The 12,854-nt window shown below is 34.6% G+C and overlaps 1 protein-coding gene across 2 annotated transcripts in view; it reads right to left on the bottom strand.

The window, feature by feature from the left end:
• SUCO (SUN domain containing ossification factor) overlaps positions 1 to 12,854 on the bottom strand; it is a 72,666-nt gene that overhangs the window by 48,614 nt on the left and 11,198 nt on the right. For both annotated transcript variants that reach the window (XM_068541257.1, XM_068541258.1), the window contains exons 2-4: positions 7,272 to 7,380; positions 5,418 to 5,528; positions 3,097 to 3,251 (exon numbers count right to left, since the gene is read on the bottom strand). In XM_068541257.1, the coding sequence (XP_068397358.1) occupies positions 3,097 to 3,251; positions 5,418 to 5,528; positions 7,272 to 7,380 (375 nt within the window). The remainder of the gene's footprint in view (positions 1 to 3,096; positions 3,252 to 5,417; positions 5,529 to 7,271; positions 7,381 to 12,854) is intronic.

Here is a 12,854-nt window from a genome sequence, read left to right as displayed (position 1 = left end):
AATGCTTTACAGCTCTGCAGACGATTTTCAAGAATTCAGATATTTTAAATCGTGTAAAGATTTAAATTATGTAAACCGTTGACTCGATCTGTTAGTGCCCTTGCTTGGCCTTTAAATATTGGGTTGGCCAAAAAGTGCCTTGGGTTTTTAAGTAAAAATAAAAGACACATTTTTCATTTTCACCAAGAACGTTATTGAACAACATATTCACCCTTTTGTTCCACTACCTTCTGCCATTTTTCAGGCAACTTCATAATTCCATTTTCCCAAAACTTTTTAGCTTTTTGAGCAAAGAACTATTCAGGTACCTTTTACAGTCTTCCAGGGAATTGAAATTTTTTCCATTAAGAGAATTTTGTGAAGACCGAAGTAAATGGAAATCCAAAGGTGCAACGCCTGGTGAATACGGCGGATGAATCAGAACTTCCCAGCCAAGCTGTAACAGTTTTTGCCTGGTCATCAAAGAAACATGCAGTCTTGCGCTATCCTGATAGAAGACTATGTGTTTTCTGTTGACTAATTCTGGATGCTTTTTGTCGAGTGCTGCTTTCAGTTGGTCTAACTGGGAGCAGTACTTGTTGGAATTAATCATTTGGTTTTCTGGAAGGAGCTCATAATAGAGGGCTCACTTCCAATCCCACCATATACACATATACACAACATCACCTTCTTTGGATGAAGACCGGCCTTTGGTGTGGTTGGTGCTGGTTCATTTCGCTTGCCCCATGATCTCTTCCATTCCACATTATTGTACAGTATCCACTTTTCATCGCCCGTCACAATTTGTTTTAAAAACAGAATGTTTTCATTACATTTAAGTAGAGAATCGCATACGGAAATACAGTCAAGAAGGTTTTTCCCGCTTAATTTATATGGAACCCGAACATCAAAGCGATTAACATAACCAAGCTGGTGCAAATGATTTTCAGTGCTTGATTTGGATATTTTGAGTATGTCGGCTATCTCCCTCGTGGTATAATGTTGATTGTTCTCAGTTACTGTCTCGATTTGATCGCTATCAACTCCAACTGGTCTACCCGACCGTGGAGCATCGTCCAGCGAGAAATCTCCAGCATGAAACTTCGCAAACCACTTTTGACATGTTCGATCAGTCACAGCACCTTCTCCATACACTGCACAAATCTTTTTGTGCATTTCAGTTGTTTTTTTTACCTTTCTTGAAATAATAAAGCATAACAGACCAAAAATGTTGCTTTTTTTCTTCCATCTCCAATATTAAAATGGCTACACAAAAATTCACCAATTTTGATGTCTTTTTTTAAATGCATGCTGATATGACAGCTGTCACATACAATCTAACAAAACTGCTTCGAATGAAGTTAAAGACAACTAAGTGCTACTAGGGTCATCTTACGGAAAAAAATGAACGAACCTTTTGGCCAACCCAATAGCTAATTACCAAATTTTAAAACAAAATATTATAGGTTAATACCTGATCTTGCCAAAAATAAGATTTTTAAATTATTTATTCTAAATGCATCTTCTCTAATGTTTCATTTCTATTAGTACATTCTACCAATATTAGAATTGTTGCCTATAGTATCAAGAAATCATCTATTATCTCAAAACGCTTCACTAAAATTCTTAAAGCACTTCTGTAATTTCATTTAAAAAATATATACCTTAATATTTTTCTTTACCTCACTCCCATTTCACTAGACAGTCATGTTCAATATAATGAGAAAATCAGATATACTGTTCAGATACATAGTATCTAACCTTAAATTCTTTCTAAGAATTTAATATTTAAAAATTTTAAATACTATCATTATTTCTAAGCATGTCTTCTGTTACCTTGTCCCTTACCAGGGCAAACTCCTAAATGGTAACTGTAACATCTTTGTGTACAACTCCTTCAACCCAGTCCCTTACATTCTTGAAGAGAATAGGTGTCTAAAAAGTGCTTGTAGTAAAAAAAAAAAAAAAAAAAGTAGTGATGATAAAAATGATGATATTAACTGACACATATATTCTTACTATGTGCCAGATATTGTCCTATACATTTTATATAAATTAACTCATTTGATAAAGGATATGTTTAATGTAGTATTAAGAGAAGGGAATTTTGTTTTGTTCTTTGTAGTGTTGCTGGAGCTAGGAGTATAAGAGAGATTTTCTAAATTAAGGAAACCTTCAACATCACTAATCATCAGGGAAACACAAATCAAAACCACAATGAGATACCACCTCACACCTGTCAGAATGGCTATTATCAAAAAGTTTACAAATAACAAATGTTGGCAAGGATGTGGAGAAAAGGGAACCCTTGTAGACTGTTGGTGGGAATGTATATTGGTGCAGCCACTGTGGAAAACAGTAGGGAGGTTTCTCAAAAAACTAAAACTATGACCCAGCAATTCCACTCCTGGGTATATACCTGAAAAAAACAAAAACACTAATTTGGAAAGATACATGTACCCAATGTTCACAGCAGCATTATTTACAATTTCTAAGACATGGAAACAACTTAAGTGTCCATCAACAGATAAATGGATAAAGAAGCTGTGGTGTGTGTACATATATATATATATATATATATATATATATATATATATATATATATATGTACACACATACCCACACACACAATGGAATACTAGTCAGCCAAAAAAAAGAATGAAATTTTGCCATTTGCAGCAACATGGATGGACTTGGAGGGCATTAGGCTAAGTGAAATAAGTCAGAGAAAGATAAATACTGTATGATATAGCTAATATGTGGAATCTAAAAAATACAACAAACTGGTAAATATAATAAAAGTAGCAGACTCACAGATACAGAGACCAAACTAGTGGTTACCAATGGGGAGGGTGGGAAGGGGCAATATAGGGGTGGCAGGGTGGAAGGTACAAAGTACTGGGTGTAAGACAGGCTCAAGGATGTATTGTACAACATGGGGAATATAGCCAATATTTTGTAATAACTATAAATGGAAAGTAAACTTCAAACAATGTATAAAAATAAAACAGGCATTATTACTTAGGTCTGCTATAAAGCCTTAATGTCAAATTTGAGTATCAAAGAAATTTTTCTGTCATTATCTAATCATATTTTTTTCTCTTTGTAATGACTTACTCAAGCTTTGAGATCGGAGTGATCTCTGAGGTAGATGAGCTGGAAGTATTTTCCACGTTTTCACTGTCCACAACTACACTGGAAGGATCTTCAGGCAGATCAACTGTAGAGAGTGTTTCAATCACAGATGGACTTAACTTTTTTGACTCCGTATTCTGTTTTTAAAAAAGTCAGTTATATTTAATGTTGGGATTAATAAACTATGTCTTTAGCTGAAGAGGGTATTATAAAAACTATGTCTCAAAAGTAACAATATAAATAAATAATGTTCACTAAAAAAGTAGTTTTATAAAAATCCTTTCTTCCAACATTACCATCCTAAGGAATATATTTCATATTAAAATACAGGCTCTACACATTTTTCATGGCATTTCATAAACTAGGACAAAGCAGCTTGTCTTTCTTCTTTCCTATTTCCTATTTTATATCAGGACCCACAAAATCTCCCTCTTACTGTAATTAATTAATGCTAATAGCAACACAGAAATCCTATATAAATATATAAAATAGTACAACGCATAGTTTTTGCCCCTGAGCAGTTAAGAAGACAATGTGTATCAACAAATAACAACACAAGGCATGTATAAATAACATTACAAAGCAATACATGATTCTTGCTGCTCCTTCAAGGCCCGTATGCTCTGGGCCATTCACTCCTCCAAAACACAAACTGAAAGGTACTTAATACCTACTCATGTTTGAAAACCTCTTATCAGGACCTCCTCCCCCACAACTAACCCTAAATAGAATGAGCCATTCCCCTTCCTCTATGCCTCCACTGTTCTCTGTACAGACTTTAATCACAGGATCTATAACACCTCAATTACCCTTATTTATTTCTTTCTCTTCTTCAACTACACTATAAATGTCTTGAGTAAGGACAATATTTTCCTGATCTTCATGTTCCTAGTGCCTAGCACAGTATCTAGCACACAGTAGACACTTAATAGTTACTAAATGAATATCAATTGAGAGGTACTCGTGCTCAGTTCAAGCTAAAGAGAAATGAAGGACTACTCTGGACTAGAAGAACTAGAACTCTGAAGAACAGGGCAGCCAGTACAGCAGCAGAAAGAAAACATGAGGCAGAGTCAGAAGAGTACAAAATAAAATGTGATCGTCTGGGGAATTATTTACACTGGAACGAAAAATTCACAAAAGAATACAAATACTTTACATTTTATGATGGAGGCTTTGAGAAAAGAACCATTACAATATTATCAAATACTGCATTATCATTCAATATGCATGCAATATAAAAAAATTAGTAAGATATTTTACACTTTTTTTTTCTTAGTTACTAAGTCTCCAAAATCGATGTGTATCTTATACTTACAGCAAATCTCAACTTGGACTATCCACATTTCCACAGGTAGCTAGTGGCTACTATATTGAACAGCACAGGTCTCTAAGATGCAGTAAGCACTTCAAAGTATTTGAACAAGAGAATACCATAATAAAAATTCAGGAAAATGAACAAAGGCTGGACTGTTCAGGATACTCATAAAATTGAAGGGTTACAGGGATCACTTTTCTTACTCTTATGCACAAATCTTTTCCAAATGTCCTCCAGAATCCAATAAAATGAAACTTACTATATCTCCTTAGATAACCCAATTAACTCATAAAATAACTCTGGCTGCATTTTTTTAAGAGAATTCTCCCTCCTTTTAAGCTGAAATTTGTTTTTGTTAATATTTGAGATATTTAGTTTTTCCTTAGTCCTTCTTCCCTCCAGATCAAATATCCCCAGTTCCTTCAGTCATTCCTGATACTAAATGGTTTCCAAATGCTTCAGCATTCTGATCAGCTTACATTCTGGTCTAGTTTTTAATATCTTTCATAAAATCTGGTATACAAAATGGAAAATAACATTTAGGATGTAATATGAGATTAAAAGGAAAAAATACACTCAACCTATTATTTATTAATCCATATTCCACACTAAGTGGTAAAATTTTGGTATCAAAATGCTCTGTGTTCTACATATAAATACATTAAGTCAGAAAATAATTTCCCCTGACATCTGAAAAACTGAAGAGACAAGATAAACTACAGAGAGTCAAAATGGAATCTAGAAGAAAGGAGGACTTACAACCAAACCTATACCACAGAGAAAACAGTCACATTTACTATTAAACCTGTAATTCCGAATTTTCTCAAAAGTAGTACTCTTAGCAGGTGACTAGTATTAAGGCCAGCTGCATGGTACTACGAAAAGAAAAAAATAAAAATACACAATATGGTGACCAAACAGGTTTTCTATTTTGTGAAGTGGTTTGAAAAGGCATATCATTAAAAATCAAAGCAACAAAGCTTACTTGTACATTCACAACGTAGTCATCTTTTACTTTGTGTTCTTCTGGAGGAACAGGTAAGCTTGAACCCACCTTTCCCGATAATTCGGCATTGATAGGTCCCTCTCTTTCATCCTATATTGCAACAAAGAAAAGGCCAACTGATAAAATTGTTTCACAAAACAGTCCTGAAGCAACATTAAAGACCATCTTTCTATACTTTACAACCAAAACACTTTACTGTGACTTTAATGTCTTTTGTTTCCATGCTTATTGTCTACCTTCCTGCATTACCCTCCTTACTGCTTCACTTCAAATGTATACTACATGTGTGCGCTGGTGGTATAATGAGCATAGCTGCCTTCCAAATATACGCTACATCTGATTTCTTAATAAACACTTTAGTCCTACTACCCAGCACTATGTGTCAGTAAGTACTTGATAAATGAATGTACTTATAGTTTTTGTGTCACCTCTCTTGACACTCACTTTCAAATTAGAATTTCAGATATATTGTCCTTAAATTTATCTTCTGGCATATAAGCTTCATAAAAGCAAAGTTCATATTCATCATTATCTAAGCCTGTATAGCATATACTAGGTACCCGAATGTTTGCTGAAAGAATGTTTCCCCTTCCTTAATGCTTTGCTTAAACTCATTCTTACAACATTTAAGTTTTCAAATTTCTCATCAAAGAAGATATCAGCTCTAAATCTTATAGACTGTAGATAGAAGCACACAATTATACTTTATTCGGAGAGATACCCAGCAATAGTCTTCAAAATTTTAACTGCTCCATCCCAGAAATATATCCTGTGTAACTCAGAAATTTAAATAATCTACTCTAAACACAATATCATGCCAAAAAAAAAAAAAACAGCCCAAGCATGTAATTATAAGTTTGTGCATTCACACACACACACAAACGTACACACAAACATGCATGCACACACACAGCTGAGAAACAATGCAAAAGTCTGTCAATAAATAAATGCTTAATAAATTGTGATACACCCATATGACAGAATAAAAATGTAGCTATTCAGAAGAATACAGTAACATGCAAAGGTATCCATGAGATATTACTGGGGAAGAGGGGAAATAAATTTGTACAATATTTTTTTAATAAAAATTAAAACATTAATTTGTATGCTACAAAATGATATATCTATAACCACAGAAAACGGTCTGAATGTTTTCACAAGAAACAGTAAATTGTGGTTCCTTTGAGGAGGGGAATGAGATATAAATATGAATTATCTTATAGTGGGTATAAATTACATCTGTAATTTAAAATAAGTATATTGATTTGGGGGGCGGGGGGAGCCAAATCTAGCTAAAGTCAATACTCACCTTTCATCATTTAAAATGATAGCTCACCTTTCATCATTTAAAATGATAAAATAATAAATTATTTAGACACCATCAGATTTTTTGGACTCTGTCTATTCACTCCACACAATTATATAAAACAAAGTACATAGCCACTAATTGCAGACTTTCCCTATAATACTCATTTCTAATAGTTTTTAATTTATAAGACTGGGGTTTCTTTAGAAACCCTTTAACTAGTTAAAGCATTAAAAAGAGAACCCTGGTTTTCTCTCTGAATAGGCACTATTTTTTCTCCTTACTGTAGGACTAAGGATGTTATTACAACATTCCAAATATAAGCAATAAGAATAAATACATAAATATCTCAGAGTCACATTAATTTCAGAATTACCTGAGTAACTCCTCATATTATAGCAAAGAAAATTACAAATCTCCACCAAAAATTATGTCATAGTATTTTTGAAATACTTTTATTCCAAATGTTTTGAGGAAGTCTTAGAAAGCTAATACAAAAATTACAACTTCAACTTCATTTAAGGTACCTTTTTCTGGAATTGTACATCTTCATTTTCTAGTGCACAACTGTCATCTTGAGAGTAGTATGATGAAGCTGAAGAACTCTCTTTGCAACATACATGCCAACTGGGAAGCCTGTAAAACATCCACCATCACCACCACCAAAAAAAAAAAGAAGAAAGAAAGAAGAAAAAAAAGTTGTTAAGCCAACATATTCCATACCTGGACTAGAATTTGAGGCAATAAACAAACAGATGGTTCTTATCCTAATGCTCTTGAGAACTTAACAATTTAATGATGAAGACAAATGTACATAAGACAAAGATTTTTTATTTAATGCCCTAAGAAAACCATAAACAGTGTTATCAGCACTCCAAGTAAGGCATCATGAATCTCATGAAGGTAAAACAGGAAAAACTTCACAAAAGGAGTATCTGATAATTATCACAAAAGGAACAGAGAAAGTTGTCAAAGAGCTAACCTCCTCAGAAAGCATCAGATGCCAATGATATTCTAAATTCTACCAAATATTTAAGAACAGATAACTCTAAAGCTACCTAAACTATTGATATTTCAAAACATTTAAGGTAATTTAAGGTAATATGTATGGTAGATCTGAAAACCACATACTGAAGTGGCAAAAAAGGAAACTTAAAAAATTAGACAGACTGACTCTAAACTTTATATAAATAGAATAGTCAAGAAGATTTTAATGTGGGGAAACTAGACATCTAAGAAACCACAATAATCACAACAATATGGTAGTGAGATGAGAGAGGAAAAGGGAATCCCCAGGGTGACTGGAAAGAGAATTCCTAGGATGACAGCGGTACGTACACAAAGAACAGAGGGCAACCATACTAAATGGGAGGTCATCAGAAGCTCTGGAAGAGGTCTTCTTTAGGAGGATGAAATTAACAGCACAACTGATGAGTCTGAAAATCTCAAGAACAGATTTACATAACTGGTAGATAATTTGTAATTAAATAGAAAAATAAGCAAACATAACAAGTCAAATATTAGTACCATGAAAAAGGAAAAGCAGAACAGAAAAGGGAAAAGTAATCATGTTTTACTACACAGCTCACTGAATACTGATCTAACCCAAATTATGACTAAACTGTATTACTAGCATGTGCTTAAGAGAATCTGATCATCTGTAGTAAAATACCTAAAACTGACACTAAAGCAATTATTTTAGAGACAAAGAGGTAAACATAAAATTCATCAGCTAAGAGATGAAAGTGGTTTCCTTGAAAGAAATAATGGGGAAAGAGGGATGAGGGAATGGCTTATTTGCAAAAGCAAACAAACAAAATCCTTTTAGAGCTATCTGACTTTTTGATATGAATACATCATTTTGATAAAAATTAAAACCAAAAAAAAACAAAAAGAGAAGAGCAAAGTACATAATAATATATACATATAGTATGCTACCATGTGTGCATATGTGTACTAAAGGCACCTGTATGTGCATAAATTTCTCTGGAAGAATTAAAAAGAAAAGAAAAAAAAGCACCACCTTGGTTGCCTCCAGGGTGGAAAACTGAGTGACTGACTGGGTGACAGGATAATAGGTGGATATTCTTCACTCTACAATACTCTATGTCTTTTGAACCACAAGAATATATTACTTATTCAAAATTTCATATAGATATATCACTATTTATTAAATATTTCTTTATTGATAGACTTTTGCATTGTTTCTCAGCTGTGTGTGTGTGTACACACGTGTGTTTGTAGGTGCATTTGTGAGTGTATATATACACATATTTGGGACGGCAAAAAGTTTCAGATATTCAAAACTGTGGGTGTTAGAATTTTGGAGATTATGCCCCCTTATTTTCTATATTCCTTTCTATACTTTCTAAATTTCTACCATGAGCACATACTAGTTTTATCATCAAGAATTCTGCATGTGTACGTGTATATGTGTGTATAAATCCTAATATTCACAGTTAATGTGAAGATGGCCAAAAGACATTAAATCTCATGATCCTAATTTTTACTATCATATAATCAAATCCCATTATCCAAAGTTAGGAGTTTTTGGGTGAGACTGGCATTTAAATCAGTGGACTCAGTAGACTGCCCTCCCCAATGTGAGTGGGCATCATCTAATCCTCTGAGGGCCTGAACTGAACAAAAATCAGAAGAATTTGCCCTTTTTTCCTCTGCCTCACTATTTGAGCTGAGGCATCTCATCTTCTCCTGCCCTTTAACTGGGATTTATATCTTCAGCTCTACTGGTTAATAGGCCTTCAGACTTGGCCTGAATTAACCACTGGTTTTCCTCGGTCTCCAGCTTTCAGATGGCAGACTGTGGGTCTTCTCAGCTCCCATAATCGGGTGACCCAACGCCTCATTTTATATATATATATATATATATATATATATATATATATGGTTGGTTCTATTTCTCTGAAGAACGTGAATACACCTGACATTAATATAGACTACATTCTTTACCTATCTACCCTATTCCTCTTAATTACAGCTTTATCAACAGTATCACTTAAATACCTCTAACATATCAGTCCCTATTTAAGGACAGATATTAATTAAGGACAGACCTGTAAAGATAACCTTAATTTTGTGTATAAAAAAAGCCTAAAATAGATAAAATTTATCACCAACTAATAACTGTCAAGAAATTTTAGGGCTTCCCTGGTGGCGCAGTGGTTGAGAATCTGCCTGCCAATGCAGGGGACACGGGTTCGAGCCCTGGTCTGGGAAGATCCCACATGCCACGGAGCCACTAGGCCCGTGAGCCACAATTACTGAGGCTGCGCGTCTGGAGCCTGTGCCCTGCAACAAGAGAGGCCGCGATAGTACGAGGCCCGCGCACCGCGATGAAGAGTGGCCCCCGCTTGCCGCAACTGGAGAAAGCCCTCGCACAGAAACGAAGACCCAACACAGCCATAAATTAATTAATTAATTAATTATTTAAAAAAAGAAAGAAATTTTAAATCACCAAAATAAAATGAAATACCCCAAACCCACTCCAACTCTACTGAAGAAGAATGAATCACTATAATGGGGTCTTTACTTTCAACAAGTTCCCCCAGGTGAATTAGATATGCATGCCCCCTCATTAAGAATCAGTGGGTCACACTATAATGGCTGAGGGCACTTTGTTGCATGATTAAATGGGTCTCATTCCATACTACTTAAGCAAGTTTCAAAAACTGTACTATGAAAACCCCAAGCCTGATGAGTTTCAAAAGTTTTAAGAAGTTCAGCACCACAAATCACATCAAGATAAATGGCAGTCTGTGAGCCTGACACTCTCCCTCAGTTCAAAATGAGTACTCCCCACTGCTATTTGTAAGTTGATTCTGTGCCATGTATATCCTCTCTTACACTTAAACTCTTTGAGAATCAATTCCATATTCCTAACTATTGATACTTTAGCCCCTCCCTACAAAGCCCAAACCTGCAAACATTATGTGCTTAATAAATATTTATTAAATGAATAAGGGTTCTGAGGGGAACTGTTTTGTAGCAAGTAGCAGAAAGGAAGTTAGGTCACTTTTCATTCCTCTTCCCATCAGCCCCATCACCTCCACCACTACTACTCCCCAACTCACCCACCCACCCACCACCCCCTCACACACACACAAACTCAAAAAACAGAATCTGGAAACTAAGAGGACATTTATCCCTTTTTGCCAATTCCTCCCCAATAACGTGGCATGGATTCACCACTCATACAGAAAGGTATTAACTTTCAGAGTAAATGTAATTAAAAGTCTTGTAAAATTCACATTTGAGTGTCATTTAGGATAGCAACAGCTAACAACATTCTAAAGCCTGGAAACAAAATTATGCAGCAGAATAATCCTTTGGTTAAAGAGGAAACAATAGGGAACATTACAAAACATAGCAGAAGACTACAGGTCGAAATTGGTGGGATGCCGGTAAGACAGCAGCAGGAAAACTATGCTTCTGAGCACATTTGGAGACACTGAATACAAAAGAGCTAATCTTTCAACTCAAGAAGATAAAGAACTGTAAATCTAAAGAAAAATGGAAGACTATAAGGACAGAATTCACTGAAATAAAAAACAAAACCAAAAAAAGCAAAGAAGATTAAGAAAACCAAAAGTTAGTCTTTCGACGAAAATATTAAAAAGATAAACCTCTGGAAAAACCGATAAAGGAGAGTTGGTGATGTGAATTAACAAAATATGTTCTAAAAGCATGAAATAACCACAAACAAAACAGATTTTTTAAAATTATAAAATATTACCAGCTATATATACTAATATATTTGAAAACTCAGAAAAAATAGATGTTTCTAGAAAAATAACAAAATTGGCACAAAGTATACAAAAATTGGAATTAATTGATGATAATTAAAGAAATTTGAGTGGATTAATCAACACCATACACAGAGAAAAAGGAAATCTCACTCTTTCTTTTCCCACTTTTTATTGGGAAATAATTTCAAACTTTCAGAAGAAATGCCAACATAGCACAAAGAACATCCACAAACCCTTTGCCCATATCAACCTATTGTTAACATTTTGACCCATTGGTTCCATCATTTGCCATTTGCTCCTGGCAAGCACATAGCCCTCCCTCTCTCCCCACTCCACGTAATTTATCTCTAAATATCTTCTGTATGTATTTCTTCATAATAAGGATATTCTCTTACACAACCATGCCACAATTATCAACCTCAGTAAATGTTACATTGACACAATAATCTATGTCCCCAGTAGTGTCCTTACAGCACTCCCCCTCTCCCCACCTCAAGTACAGAATCGAGTGTAAGATCATATCCTGCATTTTTCATGTGCCTTCAGCCTCCTTTAACCTGGAATAGTTCTTGGCTTTTACCTTATGTGGCACTGACATTTTGAAGGACATAGTCCTTTTATTTTGAAATAATATGGTCCTTTTTTGAGGTTTGTCTGATGTTTCATCATGAGCAGATTCAGGTTATGTATTCCTGGCTGGAAGCCTTCATAAGCGATGTTGTATCTTTCTCAGGGTATTATATCCAGAAGCATACGATATCCATCTGTTTCGGCACTTGCAATTCCACTTTTAGGTACTTCTTAAGGGAAATTAAAACTATGTGTACAAAAATGTCCCCTGTAGCTTTCACTCCTAATAGCCAAAAACTGGAAGCAGCCCAGATGTTCAACAGGAAAATGTAAACAAACTGTAGTACATTCATACAATGTACTACTTCTCAGAATAAAAAGGAATGAATTACTAATGAATGAAAAAAGATAGATAAATCTTGGAAGCATTACACTGAGTGAAAGAAGCCAGACACCAGAATAAATACTGTATAATTCCATTTAAATAAAGTTGCAGAATTAGCAAAACTATCCGTGGTGATAGAAATCAAATCACTGGTTGCTTCAGGGAATTCTGTAGAATGGGACATGAAAAAACATTCTGGAGTGATGGAAATGTTCCATACCTTGATGGGGTGTGAGTTATACAGATGTATACGTTTGCCAAAACTGATCCAACTATACAGTTGATACCATATGTGCATTTCACTGTATGTCAATTATTTCAATTTAAAAATATAAGAAGCAAAAAAGTCAATATTTTCCTCCCCAGCGATAACAAAATAGAAAATAAAC

Source organism: Eschrichtius robustus, chromosome 3, assembly GCF_028021215.1.
Source record: "Eschrichtius robustus isolate mEscRob2 chromosome 3, mEscRob2.pri, whole genome shotgun sequence".
NCBI classification, from domain to species: Eukaryota; Metazoa; Chordata; class Mammalia; order Artiodactyla; family Eschrichtiidae; genus Eschrichtius; species Eschrichtius robustus.
The sequence above is the reverse complement of the archived record's forward strand: the minus strand, read 5'-3'. Positions and strand labels throughout refer to the sequence as shown.